We start from the raw sequence: 18756 nt of genomic DNA, 5'->3' as shown, positions 1-18756 counted from the left end.
AGTGTTTTTCTCATTATATCAAAATATTTTGTATAACTATGTATAGTTGTATGGAAATATCACCTAGTTTTTTTTTTGTTAAGTTGAAATATCACCTAGTTTTTTTTTTTGTTAAGTTGAAATATCACCTAGTTGATCACTATAACAAAACAATATACATATATTGAAATCCATTGATGAGTGGGGACTGGGGACTGGGGACTGGGGACTCATAGGGGCCATGGCATGGTTCCATATCCACATTTCTTGGTTTAGAAGCTCGACCTAGTCTTACACTTGGTATACACCTTCTCTGTTTGTTTCTGCAAGGACAGGCAAGTTTCTGAATTCTGATTGCGCCCTCATGAATCTGCAGTTCCTTTTTTGTAGTAAATACTGAAGCTATCTCATAAAGTACCTGAAACCCTAAAAAATGGTTACCCAATCTTTGATAAATTCATCTTCCCTCTTCAATCTTTTCCCTTCTCCCATTCTCTTCAATTCACCCGCTAAAAGTACCAATTCATTGAGATTTCCCGCCAAAAGATACCCAATTAGATGTACTGAAAACCCTAACCAGAAAATCATATTAACTTGCAAGAACTGCAAAACCCAGTTTGACCTATCTCTCAATCATCCCCAAGCTTGCCGTTTTCATACTGCTCATTTTGGTGGTAAGCCCTAAACTGAAGTGCTATTAATTTTAGTTCTTTTTTTTTGTATTATTGTTTCATCTTGATGCTAATTTGATTTTCAAGTAAATTTGCTTATTCTGCTAGGGTTAAATTGGGGTATTGTAATGGTATCAATCTTGTATAAGATGAATCAATTAGGGCCCAAGAACTTTATATCTACCCTTAACCACATAATTATTTCCCTGTCAAAGAAAAAAAAAATAGAAGTTTTGATTATAATAAGTGTTAAATAGTTGCAACTTTTAATATAAGCTAATTGTGAATCCACATAAATAAGATTAGTCTTTCCTTTTGACCTTATAGTCTTATACTTGAATGTTGTGATCCACAAGGGAGAAAGTACAAAATGGTTTTTTTTAGTACTCATTGAGATGTCCTAATTTTGGTGATTTAACATGGGAGTTGTATCACTCTTTAGTATCCCCTATTCTATGGAGGGAAAAAGAGTGGATTCAACTAATTCATTATCTATATCTTAATGTTTTCGATTGTGAGAATGAATGTAAAAAATCCGTCTTTCTTGTTTCTTACTAAGTGTTAAAAGTGCTTTGAATATCTAATCCGAAAAGTGACTCGAAGTTTTGCTCCGACCCGTTTACTTCTGTTTCCCCGAGTCTTATAAAGGGTGGTTATGATCGTAAGGGCGACATCAGGTTGTCTAGGTTTCAAAAGAGAGTTAGAGGGAGTTGTGGCGCGTGATCCCTATTAAGAAAGAGAAAAGGGAGTTGTGGCGCCTTATCCCATACGCCTTGATGTGGTCTATATGGAAGGCCAGGAATGATAGGATTTTTAAGGACTCTCTCAAGAGGCCGGTAGTGGAGAAGGAAGACGTTCTAGGTCTTTTGTTTTCCTGGAGCAGGCATATTGGTTGGGCTAAGTCCTATTCTTATTATGATTTCATTTCATGTTGGGGGGATATCATTAGGTGACATGAAACGTTTGTAGCCCCCCTTCATTATTCTTCTTTTCCTTCCTCTGTTTCTTGCTCTCCATCTTGTAAATTTTTTTCCCCTATATATTCAGTCAAGTTTCAAAAAAAAAAGAGAGAGAGTTAGAGGAGGCGAAGTGCTAGAGTTTTAGTGAGTTACATATACTAAAAGCCTTGAGAAATCTCTGAAATATTGTTCTTCACACATAGTGAAAATTATCGCAACATTGTTCGTTGCGGAGTAGGCCTCACCACTCGAACCGTATAACTCTCTTGTGTTCTGTGAGATTGTTTCCTTCCGTTATTGCTTTTCTTGGTTCTCTTGATCTTCGTCATAACAAGAAGTTATTGAGTTTCATTGTGTATGTGTGGCTTGCAGAAAGAGATCAGTGGATATTGAAAGATGTCTTTTGCATCTTTTGCTGCAAACAATAACCAAAGATGTACTTGTTGTGGTTTATGATTTCGCACCCCCCTTCCTTGACCAGTAGGGCTAGATTGATCTTACGAGCAAAGACCACAGCATCTAATGTTCAGTTGTTAGATAAGCAATTAGTGAGAACAATGTGGATGTTGTTTTTTCTTTTACAATCTTAGGCACGGCAAGTGTAACGGAAAATGTTCCAATACTGGTATTAGAGTTTTATGTACTTGATAATGGAGGTGGGATTTGATGAACGAGTAACGAAGTTGTACTAAAATGCACATCGTCTCTCTGGTTTATGAAAGATTGCAGATACGAGAGGGGGGGTATGTTTTTACATCATCATGTTCATGCCCCAAGATTGGGAATTACGATACCTATATGATAGACATTTTGTTCTTCATCTATCTTTAGTATCTTTCATTTTTCGTCAAAGCAATCCTCAATTTATGACTTCAAACTTTCAGTATTCATTCTAAATGTCCAAATCATCTTAATCAAGATTTCTACCCATATGCTGGATTTATACTAGTTCTAACTTTTCTTTCGACTTTAGTAACATAATTCTACTTCAGCATTTGTTTCTTTCTTAATACCAATAAATTTATTAAGAAATCTGAAAATGGTGGATCGTTAGTTCAATACAGATGATAGTTAATCACACAACTTTCATCGATCAATGCTTATCTTGTGCGGCTATAACATCTAATTCTAGACATTCTTATAGTTGGTTAGATGTATTAAAGAAAATTAGAAGTTGATTCGGTTTTCTTCTACTATATTCTTATATGCTTACCCTGTGGCAGGTGAAACTAAGAGAAAATTCGAAAGTGTATACAGTGGAGGAACCATGAATACTCCAGATTCAGGTGTTGTATTCCAATATTGGCATTGTTGTGGTTCAGAAGATCCCTTTGACCCTGGATGTACAGCAGCTCCTCACTCTTCCTATGATGACTGATGCTTTCATAAGTCATGAAGACCGACCGGAAATTGGAACGTTTTAACGACATTCTACACCAAATCAAGAAGTTCGTGTGCTATGCCTCTGAATTTTGAAGGAAAATTTCAATGGCCTACCATTCTATGCATGTTGGTTCTCGTTAAATCGGAAAATATTTCTATAACTAGGTATCTTTATTGTTTCCAGCAAGAATTTCTTTGTAATAGCTTATCCACTGCCCCTAATAGATATATATTTGTTTCTAGCAACTTTTTCCTCGAATTCTGACTATTTAAAAAACAGATGTGTTTGACAGTGCCTTCAATAAATATTGGCTCTTCACATTTACCAGTGCCATATAAGTAATTTCTTTAATGACATGTAAGTAAAATGAAAAACAAATCGTGAGACAATTTTAAACATGTAAAAGTTGTATTTCTTCTTCACCACTTAATTTTAACTAGATCTAAAGAAATTTTTAGTTAAAAATTTAGTTTATTTCTTTTGAAAGAAATTTTAATAGGAACCCAAACCTTTATTTCACTTTTGACTTAAAATATAGTTCTTATGATAATTGCATAAAAATGTGTAATGTAGTTAGAAACAGTTTTTCATAGCGAATCTTCCCGGCTACCAATTCAGAATCTGAAACCAACCAATTTCATCCGGTCGTTGGTGTTGTAGCCGTCTCCAAGTAACGATGTCCATGGTGACTTGGGTTTTGTATGATAGATTTTTAGTTCTCGGACTTTTTCCAGTCCTAGCCAGGGGCATACCAAATCCAATTTTGTGCAAATCTAAAGCAAAAAAGAGTACGATATGGGCAAAAGAAATCCAATCTTGATGCAAATCGAAAGCAAATGCAAAAAATGTATGATGCAGGGCGACAGAAATCCAATCTTGGTGCGAGTATAGGACAAAGAAAGTACAACCTTGCAGCAAATCTAAGGCCAGAGGAGTATACTTTGGGGCAGAAGAAGTCCAATCATGGTGCAAATCTGTGGTACGAGTACAATCTGGAGCCGAAGAAACCAGTGTGGCCAAAGGGAGGAAATTAAAAAGCATGGAAAGTACAATTTTGGTGTAAATCTAAGGCAACTGAGTACAATTTAGGGCAAAACGAATCCGATCTTGGTATTAACCTAGGATAAAGAGAGGCAGCACTGTCTTGGGCAAAAGAAGTCCCATCTTAGCGATAATTTAGAGAAAAATGAGTGTAGTCCGGAGCACAGGAAGCTCAACCTTTGTGCAAATCTAGGGCAAATGGCACATAGTACTGCATAAAGATGTCTTATCCTGGCGAAAACACAAAATCTAACAAAAAAATCTGAGAGGGTCCCCTTTCAACTCTAGCAAAATCTCAAAAAAATCGAACATATTGCCTATCAACCCAAACTCCATTGAAGCTAAGAATGTGAAAGTCAAAAAGAAATAATAATTGTGCAATTTCACAAGAATATATGGTCAAGTTCACTACTTAGAAATTGGGAACTAAAGTTAGGGCATTATCCACTGAGAGATGGATACTGAAGTAAGAAGCAACAATATCCTATTAATTCTCTTGGAGCATCAAAGATTGGTGGGTGGAACATTCATTAGTTTGTCATCATGAGGCTTACTCTATGCAGTTTTCTATTGTCATGAAATACTTCCGAGTACTGCTTCCGTAATGCATCTGCACCTTATGAACCAACAGTACAAACTAAACCGTAATGCATCTGCACCTTATGAACCAACAGTTCAAACTAAACGGTAGACTTCCTATTACTCAATTTGCAGCTGATGGAGTTCAAACTCCTACTGGTTCTGCTCTCATGATGCAATTTGATTTGCCATACGGATTCTGTGGGTTCTGAAATTTTCATGTAATCTGATCCTAATAGAAGTCTTCGACCTATTTTCAGAGCTATTATGAATTATAATGAACAAGTTTTGGGTCGATTGGATCAATGGTAAATGAGTATCTCAATGAAGCAGATAGAGTGAAGCACAGAGTGTTTTGATTGAACGAGAATCTGCAATTGCAACTCTAACTTTAACAATAAGAAATAACTATCAGCATCCCCTCGTTTCCCAGATGCCCACAACACGGCACAGCACGACCGGTTTAAGGCTTGTGTCTGGCGAGTCCGTGTCATGACATACCTGCTACAAGCACGACCCATTGTGAACCACTGCGAGTCTGTGTCATGACATACTACAGAATACTATTAACTTGAACAGATTGAACAACATAACACAACTATGATATAACTTGCAGATAAAAGATTTATTTAGAGCAAAATTTATTGAAATTTCCGATAATTGTAGACATGCCAAGAATGATTCAGTAACTAGCTACGAAAGAATCAATACTAAAAAAAATCACATAACTCCGAGACAAAATAAATATTGAGAAATGAAAGTACCTCAAAAAACATAACTAAAAGTCGAGCCATTTCTGGTAGTAGACACAAGTCTTGGGCGATATAATCCCATCCAGTGTACACTCATTTATTCTTGGACAAACTCCACAAGGAATAGAAGTCATTCCTCCACCAACTAAAACATTTCCACGTTTAATTGAGCTTCTATAACATTTCATACCCCTTGGAATATTTTTATATTCTTCTAACTCAGTACTCCTTTCTTCAACAACTTCATTATCCAAAACCAAAGCTTGCACAATTTCTTCAATTTGTCTCGTTAATATCTGAACGGTTAAAACACCAGACTTATCAATCTCGTCTTTTAATCCTTCTATTGTTGCAACCTTCATCTTTCCAATGAATCCCTTGCAATACTTCTTGAGAACATCTATATATTCTTTATCGAGTTTTCCTTCTGAATACCATTCACCTCCTGTTAATTCACTTGAAGGTTCAAAATCAACCCCCATATAATGTTTTAACCTTTTGTTAGTCATGTTATCAACAACTTTTATTAAAAATTTCGATAACAATATCTTGATTGCTTTGTTTATGGTAGCTGGTGGGAGTTTTGTTTCCCATCTTATTTGCCCGCTTCCTGTTCCCATATCTTTTTTATTTATGATAGCTTCATATACACTTTTTTCAGAATCAGAAAGCTTTAGAATTGCAGAATTTGAGCTTGGTTGTTTTCTCTTGAGAGATTGATCATTTTGCATTCTGCTCATATCTGTATAGAACATTTGTATTAGTACTCTTCAAAATAAAATTTAATGAGTAAAATTTAATGAGTAAAAAAAGTTATCTAAAGAGTCGATATCGTCGTGTTATACCCGATAACGCCTACCTACTACTTTGACATTGTATATCAAAATGATATAGTATATCAAAATATCGAACCAAATGTTTGATCGATCCAAATATCGGAAATATCTATAAGGATGATTGGGGAGCTAAAAATCAATATTGAGGCTATACTATCCAACATAAACGTTTGAGATAAGGATATCAAAATACAAAAACTATCTTTACACTTAAAAACATAAACCCTAGAAAGAATTAGGAAACAAGAGCCAGAACAATTTCAGCATGATTCATCATCTGATTCTACAAATTTTGCAAGGAAAATTGATCAAGCTTCTTCCTTTATAAAATATCCAGAAACATATTTATTTTCCCATCTTTTGAGCATCAAATTTCCAAAACCTAATCAACTATGTATGAACAACAAACTAAAGAACTACTTCATGCATTCTCTGCGGTTACCAGCGTGAAGCTATGTTCAAATTTTATTAAAAGCATATAGGATTTAAAATTTGAAGATATTGCCTTTTAATTCAGATGGTAATTCTGGTTTAAAGTAGTTCTCGTTTAAATTCTCAGTTAAACAACGTAATAACCTAAACCTAACAGTATGTATATATATATATATATAGAGAGAGAGAGTTGCAATCTCGACTAATTAAATCAAACCTAAAAGGTAGAGAGGGAGGACAGAGAAGTACCTGGAGTTCGAGTTTGGAGGGAGAAGAAGAAAACTTGAGAACAGAGAAGAAGAAGAGAGGCGAATGGGTTTTCGGTTATTTTTACTTTATTAGGGTTAAGTACATTTTGTCCCCCTAAAGATGACCAACTCACCAAAATAACCCTCCAACGGTTACCATCTTCCAATATATCATCCCCTTTTGTATTTTCGTCAACTGTTGACTTTTTCTTTACCGCTTTACCCTTCTTTCAAAATTAATCCCATGGCTTGTCTTTTTATTTTGTCGGCGTGTTGGGCTATTGAAGACGAACCATCATCAAAAGAAGTATATGTGTTTTTCGTCAGTTAACTTTAACAATTGACTTTTCTTTTACCATTTTCCCCTTCTTTCAAATTTAGTTCCATCACCTGTATTTTTTTTTTTGGTCGGCCACAAATGGATCAGGCGAAAACCCATCATTAGAAGGAACTTTTTTCTCTCTCAACCTCTTTCTCTTTCTTTTCGCAGTTAAGGGGAGGAATGTTCACCCTTTGCATGAGCAAGGCGAACAAAGAGTGAGTCTCCCTTTAATCTCAATCAAATACAACGAAGGGGAGGATCCTCAATCTCAATCAGGTATGACAAAAGGGAGGAGTATCCCCACTCAATCTCAATCAGGCATGTCGAAGAATCAAAGTTCCCCTTGTCTAACAAATTAAGGTGAAGGGGAGACCCTTTCCCCTTGAGCGGAACGAACCGTTGTTTTTAACCCAAAATTTTTCTATGTACAACTGAAGTACAATAAGACGTTCCAACTTCCACCTATTTAGGTGAAACTTATAATTGGCCAAAACGGAGTTCAAATGTGTTTAAAAGTTCTTGGATTAGGTTTTAAATTAAATTTTAAAAATTTCTTGAAAAAGGAAATGAAAGGCGTGATTTCAAAATTCTAAAGAAAAGTTAAAATAGGATAACATTGAACTTCTAAGTTCTTAACACTACACGAGTAAAGGCAGATGAGTTAATCAGGTCCGGGTTATACAAATAGTTTTTTAACAAGCATATCTTATACATTCAGGCAAAACTAACGGGTTTGGATCGGACACGATGAACCCATCTGTTTATTTCATCGGCTCTAACAGACACGGATGTCCGTGATGGATTTTAGGACCTTTTTTCCCAACCCTACTAGATATGCATCATAAATCCCCTGAAACTTTCAAAGTAAAAAATATTGTGCTAAAAATAGTTGCTATTTCAATATCTGACTGTTGGAAGAGATTAACTAAGCATAAAACTCCGCATTCCCATAGTATCAGATCTGTCAAAAGCATATCAATTCCAGTTCAACAAAAAAAAGCATATTAATTCAAGTTTTCAACTACCCCAAACTCCATGGCACCATCTCTCTGAACACTAACTTTGCTTCGGATAGACTAGTAGCATCTCACGAAGTTATTACTGAAAGTGGTAAGAGATTTTCTAGTAATGATTAACTCCATAAACCCTAATGACGCCATCTGTGAAACCAGCGAAAAGTGTGCTTCCATCTGAACTCCAACTCAAGCTTGTGCAGTGAAACAACTGCATGAAACAACATTCCAACATAACAGTCAATCGTGGTACTTTTACAGTATATTAAAATTTCATATGTGATTTAACATTGCAAACTTCTTCGTGAAGTTTCATTACTTCCACAATATGCTTCCAACTACGAATATAAACCATTACTACGTTGAAATACAATAAACTTTTCAACAGTTTATAATCAATTTCAGGTAATTCACTTGAATGAAACTTCAGAGTTATAAACCATTACTACATTGAAATACAATAAACTTTTCGACAGTTTATAATCTATTTCAGGTAATTCACTTGAATGAAACTTCAGAGTTACGGTTGGAAATATGCCTTACAAATATACTATTTTTTTTGAAAGGTCAATATACGATTACGAAGTTGCAAAAGAAAACCAAGTGCAATACACTATTTTAAAGATGTCAAAACTTGAACACTACTGTATCACATTAACATTTAATTATGATATCTGCGTTTTAGTATGCAAATCAATAAATGCAGAGACATAGGACATAAATGGCTATCCGTTCTTATACATTATCAAAATGTATGAAATTTGTGATTTACTATGCCACACTAGGCGTAACATACAATTATTTGACAAGTGATATGTTATGCACTATGGTTATATCTTTTACATTATGCATAACTTATACATTATCATTATGGATAACATTGGTGATTTACCATGCAATAACAAAATATAACACAATAGGGTGTCATATTCAACAAGACTAGAGAGATGTCAACGGCTATACACTATCAATTAAGATAGATTGCTTTCAATAATTCAACACATGGGTTATAGCCAAATTGGTTGTGCATCCCCTCCAAAATTAGAAAATTGGGGGGCGTGTTTCTCTTGAATTGAGTATTACTATATGTAATCTATACATATAAATAAAAGTCGTACATAGTTATCATGGCCTTTAAGGGTTAGTTATCATGACCTTAAGGTTCGCTTGTCATATGTTTATTTCATCCTAATGATGTACCTCTGCCATATGATGCAAGGCATTCTTTATGATATGATGATCCTCCAAAACAAAATATGATTAAATTCTTGTACTAAACATGCACTAAGCACATACCTAGAAGAATCGATGTTGCCTGCCATTAAACAGGTGAAGTAACTCATCATAAGAAAGACACAAACGGCATAATGGATAAACAAACAATCAACAAGTCAAATAACAGCAACCCATGTTTAAGGGCCCTTAGGATTATATTTCAATATATAGCTTCGAAATGAACCACAGCCCACCAACGTTAAACAGGTATGTAAGCTTCTGGCAAATATCTATCTTATAATTTCTTGCTGTTCAAGTAGCAAAATTGCAGAAGTAAAACACTGAACTTCACTCCCCGGCGTTTATCAAACCTAAATCGTGAAACTAGGCAACCACGTATAAGCTAATCACTGAAGATAAGCGACTGAGCTAACTTAAACAAATGAAACGAAAGCAATCAACAATGTGACTGAACTTAAGGTATTCACTGCATGAAATGATTCAAACCCAGGCCAACAAACAATGTATAATCACAAACTATGTAAGAAAAATCATGAATGGTGAAGAAATTACCTTGTTCTTGCCCTGATCGGCTTCAGACTTAATATCCTGAACCATACCCTTACTCTCCAAATCCCAAACCTTAATGCCATCCTGAGTGGCAGCACAAAGCCAATACCTATTTGGACTAAAACACAAAGCATGAACAATACCAGCAGCAGGAAGTGAATACAATTTCTTACCCTCAGCCAAATCCCAAAGCAAAATCAACCCATCTTTCCCACCACTTGCACAAAGTGAACCATCTGGTGAAATTGCAACTGTGTTCACATATCCACCATGACCAGCTAAAGTTGCCCTTAGCTTACAGTTTGTTAGGTTCCAAACTTTAACAGTTTTATCCCAAGATCCAGAAACAATCGTTGGTTGAAATGTATTAGGGCTAAATCTAACACAACTTACCCAATTAGTATGAGAATCAGCATCTTGAATTGTGTATTTACACTCACCAAGAGTGTTCCATAGCTTGATAGAACGATCACGAGATGCTGAAACGATCTGACGGTTGTCGATTGAGAAAGCGACTGAGAGAACGTCTTTTGTGTGACCGACAAATCGGCGAGTGGTGGCGCCGGTGTTTAGATCCCAGAGACGGAGTTCACTATCCCATGAACCAGAAAGAGCGAATTGACCGTCGGATGATAGAACGACGTCTTCGACGAAATGAGAATGTCCGGTAAGACGACGACGAGGAACTCCGTAGGTTTTATCATCTTTGGTTAGATGCCAAACGAGGATTGATTTGTCACGGGAAGAAGAAACAATCATGTCGGAGTTGTCAATCGGAGTTGCGATTGCGGTTACCATATCGGTATGGCCTTCCATTGTTCCGCGGGGGACTAGGGTTTCTGCCATGACTATGAACTCTAGAACTTGGAAGGGGTTTGTGATGAGGAAGTTTTACGATGGAATAGAACCTAAATTTGCTGGTTGGGATTTTTATAGGGTTAATTCTGTTTTGACCCCCAATTTATGATCAACTGGCCATTTTGACCCTCATAAGTATCGAATGAATTACACTTCATTTCTCCTTCTCACCACCTCACCTTTCTTCTGAGACAAAATATTATCGACCAACAACCTTCAATCATTAAAAAAAAATTCCTTCTTCTCTCTTCGCTCCCACTCTATTTCGGCTAAGAGGGCCCCCTTCCACGAAATTTGAACTGCATATCCAGACTTCTCATTTGGAAACAGAGATGAGGAGGACCTCTTCGTCTAGTTCTCTGTCTAAGAAACCAAAAAGATCCTACTTCTGGGTTTCCAAACCAAGAAACCCTTCGTCTGGAAACTCAAACGAAGAGATTCTTCGCTTGGGTGTCCATACAATGAGATTTCTCTTCTGGATTTAGGTTGTGTTGGATAGCAAAATGGGGAAAGGAAAAAAAAAATAGAGAAAGAATTACTCCGAACTTTTTTTGAGATTATTAGTGTTTTAACATTTTCGAGATTATTCAATTTTGGATTTAATTCCCCCTTATAACAAATTGCATTTCTTTGCAATCAAATCTTAATTTCCTACGAGTTTTTTTTTTTGTTGAACTAATTTCCTACGAGTTGGAAGTAATTTCCTTCTAACCCATACCTCTTTTTTTTCACATGCCCTCAAGACATGGTCAATATTCTTCTGAACTCTTAACATTTTCACACCTAATCTATAATATACATAGAGAAAATTCCTAGTGTTAGAAAAAGGATTACTTAAAAAAAGAAAAGGACATTGTAACTAGAACAACTTTTGTTTTTTTTTACAATCATCCTCAAACTACTGTCACTGAAAAATTACTACTCCGTCATAACATCTACCCGTTGTCATAACGACTGGTTTTCAATTTTAGTAACAGCAACAATGGCAACTAGTACAGATTTAGAGGACTGAACAATGGCTGAACCAAAGCTTTGCAACCTTGTAATTAATAGCATTCCCAGACGGACTTTGAACTCAAAAGAAATCTCAGCTTCTGCTCCTCAGCCTGAAATTTTAGAGGGAAAAGAAAGGAAACAATATTATCTTCCAAATAAACTAATGCCCATTTTACTAATTTATTTCATTTTCTAGTTCGTGATTTTCGAAACACTTTAAAATTGTAAACGCTCTCACAATAATCAAATGTTTTTTAGAGAGTGTCCATGAAAGTACTTCCGATTCTTCTGTTTCGACCGCCAAAAGCAAGCGAGCACTCCAAAACCGCAGCTAGCAAGAGCAATTCCTAGTGCAGCTCCTAAAGGTACTGCAACTACGTTCGTTGAAGCTGCAACTTCGTCGGGAGGAGAAGAAATGTGTCTTTCATCCACAAGCGTACTGTCTTTGTTTGAAGAAAGAAGCTTTTTCCCATAATAATCGACCAAAAACTTGAAAACCTCGTCTTTGTTCCATTCAATTGACAATGTACCGTCTTTTTTCCTGCTCGGTGGAGAGAGATAACAAGACCGGCAGAGCTGCTTTGGTGGCCATATCATCTTTGAAAATTTCGGATCACCGGTTCCTAGTGATGCCTCTTCTTTCATCAGCCTCTCGTTAACTTTGTTATGTGCATCCCACAACCATAGAGCAAAGTCAGATGCTTTCTTGAAAGGAGTAGAAATACTGTTACATGATTTAATACTGAAATGTTCAGAATCACATCAAGGAATACTGAGAGTCTGAGATTAACGGGTTATTACTAATTTTCATTCAAGGAGAAGCCAAAGCGCCGAACTTCTATCTATGTGACATTTTGGGTGACCCCAGCAGTCCTAAATGTTGCCTCGGCCCTACTACGATTATGAGTCTTACTTGTTTTGGCCAAGGACCGCAATAGTTATTTCAAATCGTTTGGGACAATGGGCTCTTAATTCATACTTATATTCTACACAGACTCAAACGAACCCAAGACAGCCACTTAGATGAGTCAGACACACTATTCAAGTAAAAAAAAATATTCTAAAATCTCACTCGAGTCAACTCAGTTCTCAAGTGAGATTTTGGATCTGAATTTGATAAACACAAAACCACCTTAGTATTTTGTTAATAAAATATCATTACCTAGAACACATCTCATAGAAGTGTTGGCGACACTCCTCGCATATGAAGAAGTTGTGAATGAAATCACATGTAGCTCTAAACGCGAAATCGCTCTCCCCGTTTTCAATCCTCACAGACAGAGAATGTAATAAAACCCATAAGCCACAGCTGCAAAGAAATAAAGGAACGTTTATGTCATGAAGAAACACTGTAGCAAGTTGAGCAAGGAGGTGGGAACTGTGGCTGGTTTCTGAGTTGGTAATGTTCAGCCTCTTTATCAGTTATTACACGAAAACATAGACAGTATTTGATGTACGAGCATTGATATTTCTGAATTTCATTATTCATAGAACAATTAACATGCCTACTATGTGACAGACCAAACTTAGTTTCTTCAAATACTGTTTTCAGCTAATATGAGGACAGAATGATCGTTAAAAGTAACAAAGGTCAAACTCGTTTATGACCTCTTCTTAAACCGATCTACTTTAAGCTCAGAAGTCAGAACTAGTTGCAAAATGAGTATAACTACAACTTTAAAACCATAATATGAGCAATCAATAATGAAGAAATGCCAAGCATTTAGTTTAACTTCGAACATAAAGATGATATATCTTGACTTTGGAGTTTGATATGAAGAAGATATTGAAAGTGGATTTAGTTCAAGCATAGAAAGCGGAAACTTGCTTCTCAAAAGAAAGAACAACTTCAGAACTCAGATAATTTTTCTAGGAAATGAACGTCTAAATACAAACTGGAATTTACATAATAAACAACACCTTTATGTGTGTGAGACATTTATGGCTAATTTACTGACTAAATTGCACGAAATAATCAAACATTAGACTGTTTAGTAGTTAATAACACATAAAAAAAATGATACATAATCATACAAAAGATTAATGAGGAAATGCACCATTACCTAAATCCTCGTGTATCTTTTTTGCTCCCACGACAGAATATCTGCAACAGAGTACCCAGTGCATCTGGAAACAATCAGGAATCGATCTCACTAAAAATCAGAGATAGCATAAAGTAAATAAACAAGAACTATACTGACAAGAAACTCATTGTATTGAAGTAATGAGTTGTTATAACCCAAATCTAAAATGGAGGACAGAAACTAGAATGAGGGAGAGGGGTGAAGGTTAAGGTCATTTTCCCACAAAAAAAAGAGATTTTCTCAAAAGAGAAGCTACTGATCATATAATATTAGAATGCCTCAATGTTATACCAACTGAAACAATTGGCAGGAATGAACTTTTAAATACTTAACATTGAGATTAGCGAGAATGGGGAGGGAGCAATTAAGAGAAGAAGCAACTAAGAGACTAGCAGCTTGTGTACTCACCCAATTTCCACGAGGAACTTCTCCACATATGTGAAAACTCTGGAGTGCATCCTTACCATGGATGGAAACAGCCGCTTTATTATTACTTGACCAGATCTCAGAAGGTGAAAACTCATTGAAGTTAACAAGTATTTCAGCACTTCCCTCTCGGCATCTGATACAAAACACATGAAGTAATTTAGTGAAGGAAACAGATTGTTAGACATATCAAGCATGCTGAATATAGTATTTATCTGTGACCTCTTAGAAGGGTGATGGGCCACCAGTAGCTGAAGGAAGCCCAATAGCGGTGCTCGAGTCACTGAATTGATCATCTGAACAACAAGGAAAATGAGATAAATGTGGGGATTCATACTTTAAGAAAAAGATTTGCCAAAAAAGATTATGGTGTCTACCTTATGCTCTAGGATGATGTCAAAGACACTTGAGGTTGCTTCTTCAACATCATAAACAGCACGCACAATCTATAAAGAGGCATTAAAGACAAACCGTTATATACTTGAACAAAATAGTGCAACTGAAAACTGGAAATTGTTTTATCCTAATGACCTGTTCGTGTTGTGACATATTTACTGTAAGATGATCATTCTCGTACTTTTCGTCATCCAGGTTGTAGGTGCTGTAAAATCAAAACAGTGTGAAACAAACATCCATATAACATGAAAACGACTCAGTATCCTTTCTGAAACACCGCTTACATTATCACGACTCTAAAGATGTAATGACCCATTAAATTTCAAAGATTTGCATAAATAACTTGGGAAGTAGAATACCACTTCAGAATATAAGTTATATTAAGCTGAATACGTGCCTGCCAATTTTCTCGTTTATCCAATTAAGCAAGCGGTCAGCTGTCCGTACATCATCGATGGAAATAATTTCACTGTTTTCGTTTGGTTCCCACCCAGAACCAAATTTTGAAGGAGGCCCCCACAGAAGCATAGGATAATAGCGGACCGAAAATTTATCACAAAGATTTGTATTTATCTGCACTGTCACACATTCAAAAAGTAGAGGGACCAATCACAGACCATAAGAGTGTTAAGTTTGTAGCCATCCAACTCACGACCAATCTATATGACAAATCTATATACTGATGAGCTCTATCCTTCTAGTTTAAAATTATCGAAGAAAAAGTATCCAAGAGTACCTTCAAAGCGCAATCTACTCGTGTCATCAATATAATCCCAGGATGCACTGCTTCATTCCCATTGAAAAGTTTTGCAACTTTTTCATAGTGAGGCTGCATAATAGTCGGCGGCAGGCAGAGCAAGAAAAAATAATGTCAGAGAAATTTGTACATCAAGAATAATATATGTTATAAGATTTCTTATGTTTCATTTATACCTTGTAATTTCTGCAAGCAGGACACCTACAAAAGTATTACCCGTCAATCAACATTTCAAATCAGTTTCTACCATAGTCAAGGGAGAAAATTAGGGTTTATTATTCCTTTTATACATCATAGGTTCATAGATAGATAGTTGAAAGCAACAAAGATTGAAAATTCTCAAACAATTGAATCAATAAACTTACAAATGAGAGAAGAATTCGACAATGGCAAACTTAGCTGAAGAATCTCGAAGAACGGAATCGAAATTCGTAGTGTTTAAATCAACAGCAGAATCGGGAGGATCAGTATCACCAATAACCCTAAGGATCGATCGATATCCAACTGAAAATGAAGAAGCTTCTATACCACAAAGAAATAAAATTAAAATTTGAAGAATTGAAGCCATGGATCTCAGAAAGAGGAAAAAAGAAACAGAAATTGTATATCAATTCAACTTTCTTCTTCTTCTTCTTCTTCTTCTCATTTAGAGAATGGCTGAGAGATCGAATTAGGGTTCATGAACTGACTTTGCCAGCTTAATGGTGTAATTAATTAAATTGGACGGAATGAAGTACGTTCCTATTTTACCGCCGTTCGAGTTCTTCGGTATATCTATTGGGATCTCGTATATGAAATCCAATCGTTAATATTGGGAACGTGCTTCTTCGATATTTGTGTTTAGTAAGAGGAGCCGTTGGATTAGAATCTTCGGGTTAATTTGATCATAGTATTGATGAATGCTTTATGCTTGGAAGACATGAAGTTAAGAACAGGGTAGACAACATTTGCAGGTTACTTTTTAGTTGCTTTGTGATGTTAAGAGTTGATGAAATGCCCCATATAACCCTCCATTTATGGTGCTTCCTATCTTCCCATGTGCTATCTTAAGATATAGTACAAGGATTTTACATGCAATATCGAGTTAGTTTTTTTTGTTGAAAATATAGAGTTAGTGAGTGCGTGTATAAAAATAGATCTTACTTTTCTAATTCATTAGAGCTACTCAGCTACCACATGAGCACCAAATAAACAAATATTTCTAACACCACTAAACGTGCTCCAAACCCTAGGTCCAAAATGAGACCGCAACTTTAGCTAGCTTTCGACCTTCAACATGATGCGTAAGAATTAAGTTGTTAACTTTTCTAAAGTCAGTTTTTGGTGTTTGTAACCGTCTTTTCTTATGAATTGAACTTCAAAAAACAATAAAATGAGACGGAATGCCAGCCACATCAGACATCTGTTGCAATCTTGTGTCCATGTAGGTTGGTTGTTGACGTGGGAACGGAAGTCATTCATTTTGAAACTAAGTCTCTGAATGGATATTCGACATCTGATCCGCATCTGTATTCGTATTTAAAAAGAAAAACGAAGTCGAATATCGGATACGGATTCAGATATTCCTTATCAGATATTTGCTTATCGAAATTCGGATACGGATACACTAATATTCGATCCGATAAATAATATAAAAAAATAATAATAATTCAAATTTATTCATGATACAAAATGTATGGTTGAGATTTACTATTTTGTTCTGATGGTTAAAAATTTAAAGAATAAAACTTTGTTAAAGTTTCGGATATTGATTTATAATATCCGGGGGATAATTATTGGATATGGCCCATATCCGATCTGATAAACTACCGTTTATAAGTCTATCTCATTTTTTTTTATAGAACAAAGAGAGCAGCAAGGGAGAGGAGGTAATGTATAAGAGAGAAATTAAATTGAACTGTTTGTGGTAGTATGGAGGGCAGTTGTTATAGTGACCATATAGTCACAGACTAGAAACTTATTATACATAGTATATCAGATTGGGAACCTTATAACCCCCAACAACCAAATTCGAATTTCTCCACCCTATTTTAGCTTTCAATTTTGTTAAATTGACCAATTTTTAACAGCTATCACCAGTCAATTTCTCTGAAAAACAAAGAACCAAACTAAAGCAGAAAGCATAATTCCTCATTCTTTTCCCTCCTAAATAAAATTAAATTATCAACTGAAACAACATTCTCAGTCTCACAATCATCTAGAACCACAAACAAAAAACAAAAGAAGGATATTTGATTTTTCAGTCTGAAAAAGGATAAGTTAGTTTCGAACAAATGCAACAGTGGCAACACGTGAACCTTCCGATCCTCCAAACATGAAAGTTGGATATGACCTAACATGATCGAGATATCGGAATGAAGTGGGATCTTTGCATCCTTCTTGAGTTTTTGAGGTCTCAGGATCCTGGGAAGCAGCAAGCTTTCTTTGGTTGAAAGTATCAACTTCTTGAATCAATTCATCTTTTGTGCTGTTACATGATGTGAGAACCTGCCAAAAGAGATTTCAAGCAAGAAATTATAAATCCATAAAAGAACTCATCTCTTGCAAAATCACTTTTAGAGTGAGAACTTGGAGTACAAAATAAAAATATGAAACAATAGGTAATGTCCAAAAGTGAAACACAAGTAAGCAACTAATAAGGAAATCTTGAAGTTCGGTGAAATGGCAAGATTTTTCAAGGACTTTAAGCAACTAACCAGTATTCCACCAGGGGACACCAGCTTTGAGACGGAATCCCAGTACATGATCCTGAAATTAAAGAAATGAAGTTCTGAGAATTGAACATATAAAAATGCAGTCAAGAAAATTGTCGCACATGAAACATTTCTTCCGGCATTGCCCTCTAAGGCATACAATGGACCAAAAGAAGGTGCAGGAAATGTAGAAGAAACCATTCCCTGAAAAAAGCTTGATTTGAAATTACCTTTTGACATGACCATCGGGATGCAGCCCAATGGCGTCGAATGTCCCTTTATCCATAACTAGTCGGAATTGACTCTCCAATTTTGTCTCGAGAACATCATCAACCTATGCCACAAAAGATTGAAAATGACAACTCAAGGCACGGAAGCATGAATCTTAAGGTTCAAAATATATACTTCACAAGAAGTTGCGGAAGCAAATATTAACATTCATCAAGCATATGAAGGTCAACTAAAACTATAGTCACATGCTCACAGAATTTACTGTACGTGAAATGTTGAGTTCACACTGTGTTCCTGTATAAAACATCGCTCCC

The 18756-nt window shown here is 35.8% G+C and overlaps 5 protein-coding genes across 7 annotated transcripts in view; 1 reads left to right on the top strand and 4 right to left on the bottom strand.

The window, feature by feature from the left end:
- Positions 1–208: 208 nt before the first annotated feature.
- On the top strand, positions 209–3238 carry LOC147563514 (carboxypeptidase). The gene is made up of 2 exons (XM_086638600.1): positions 209–653; positions 2833–3238. Exons 1-2 carry the CDS (start codon positions 413–415, stop codon positions 2985–2987), a joined length of 396 nt encoding a protein of 131 aa, XP_086494726.1. The 5' UTR covers positions 209–412; the 3' UTR covers positions 2988–3238.
- Positions 3239–5237: 1999 nt separating this feature from the next.
- On the bottom strand, positions 5238–6937 carry LOC147563513 (uncharacterized). Its single transcript, XM_086638592.1, has 2 exons — positions 6883–6937; positions 5238–6107 (listed from the first exon to the last, which is right to left on the bottom strand). The coding sequence occupies exon 2, from the start codon at positions 6103–6105 to the stop codon at positions 5392–5394; it is 714 nt and encodes a 237-aa protein (XP_086494718.1). The 5' UTR covers positions 6106–6107; positions 6883–6937; the 3' UTR covers positions 5238–5391.
- Positions 6938–8077: 1140 nt separating this feature from the next.
- On the bottom strand, positions 8078–10959 carry ATARCA (Transducin/WD40 repeat-like superfamily protein). Its single transcript, XM_086638587.1, has 2 exons — positions 10005–10959; positions 8078–8427 (listed from the first exon to the last, which is right to left on the bottom strand). Exons 1-2 carry the CDS (start codon positions 10845–10847, stop codon positions 8326–8328), a joined length of 945 nt encoding a protein of 314 aa, XP_086494713.1. The 5' UTR covers positions 10848–10959; the 3' UTR covers positions 8078–8325.
- Positions 10960–11677: 718 nt separating this feature from the next.
- Positions 11678–16589, bottom strand: LOC147563511 (sulfhydryl oxidase 2-like). Of its 3 annotated transcripts, none has more exons than XM_086638570.1 (12): positions 15884–16589; positions 15695–15719; positions 15498–15590; positions 15159–15334; positions 14897–14966; positions 14743–14811; positions 14588–14661; positions 14348–14501; positions 13919–13959; positions 13018–13164; positions 12094–12579; positions 11678–11965 (listed from the first exon to the last, which is right to left on the bottom strand). In XM_086638570.1, exons 1-11 carry the CDS (start codon positions 16084–16086, stop codon positions 12099–12101), a joined length of 1533 nt encoding a protein of 510 aa, XP_086494696.1. In that variant the 5' UTR covers positions 16087–16589; the 3' UTR covers positions 11678–11965; positions 12094–12098. The 3 variants fall into 3 exon arrangements, with proteins under 3 accessions (XP_086494696.1, XP_086494703.1, XP_086494686.1); XM_086638577.1 differs by having other exon boundaries at positions 12133–12579; XM_086638560.1 differs by lacking the exon at positions 11678–11965 and having other exon boundaries at positions 12005–12579.
- A 1038-nt stretch (positions 16590–17627) lies between these two features.
- Positions 17628–18756, bottom strand: part of AR401 (S-adenosyl-L-methionine-dependent methyltransferases superfamily protein) — a 2110-nt gene continuing 981 nt past the window's right edge. Inside the window, exons 3-5 of the mRNA XM_086636231.1 lie at positions 18442–18545; positions 18215–18266; positions 17628–18005 (exon numbers count right to left, since the gene is read on the bottom strand). Coding sequence (XP_086492357.1) covers positions 17778–18005; positions 18215–18266; positions 18442–18545 — 384 coding nt within the window. The 3' untranslated portion in view covers positions 17628–17777. The remainder of the gene's footprint in view (positions 18006–18214; positions 18267–18441; positions 18546–18756) is intronic.

This window comes from Eschscholzia californica, unplaced genomic scaffold (genome assembly GCF_041429995.1).
Source record: "Eschscholzia californica isolate CP2 unplaced genomic scaffold, dmEscCali1.0.p SCAF_1, whole genome shotgun sequence".
Taxonomy (NCBI): domain Eukaryota; kingdom Viridiplantae; phylum Streptophyta; class Magnoliopsida; order Ranunculales; family Papaveraceae; genus Eschscholzia; species Eschscholzia californica.
The sequence above is the reverse complement of the archived record's forward strand: the minus strand, read 5'-3'. Positions and strand labels throughout refer to the sequence as shown.

Excerpts from the sequence above, each read along its gene's own strand:
- LOC147563514 (XM_086638600.1), top strand. The coding sequence starts at position 413 with ATGGTTACCCAATCTTTGATAAATTCATCTTCCCTCTTCAATCTTTTC. Across the intron at positions 654-2,832 it reads TCATACTGCTCATTTTGGTG|GTGAAACTAAGAGAAAATTC; the intron begins GTAAGCCCTAAA and ends ACCCTGTGGCAG.
- LOC147563513 (XM_086638592.1), bottom strand. The coding sequence starts at position 6,105 with ATGAGCAGAATGCAAAATGATCAATCTCTCAAGAGAAAACAACCAAGC.
- ATARCA (XM_086638587.1), bottom strand. The coding sequence starts at position 10,847 with ATGGCAGAAACCCTAGTCCCCCGCGGAACAATGGAAGGCCATACCGAT. Across the intron at positions 8,428-10,004 it reads CCGATCAGGGCAAGAACAAG|TTGTTTCACTGCACAAGCTT; the intron begins GTAATTTCTTCA and ends TGTTTCATGCAG.
- LOC147563511 (XM_086638570.1), bottom strand. The coding sequence starts at position 16,086 with ATGGCTTCAATTCTTCAAATTTTAATTTTATTTCTTTGTGGTATAGAA. Across the intron at positions 14,967-15,158 it reads ATAAACGAGAAAATTGGCAG|CACCTACAACCTGGATGACG; the intron begins GCACGTATTCAG and ends TTGATTTTACAG. Across the intron at positions 13,165-13,918 it reads AAAGATACACGAGGATTTAG|CTGTGGCTTATGGGTTTTAT; the intron begins GTAATGGTGCAT and ends ATTTCTTTGCAG.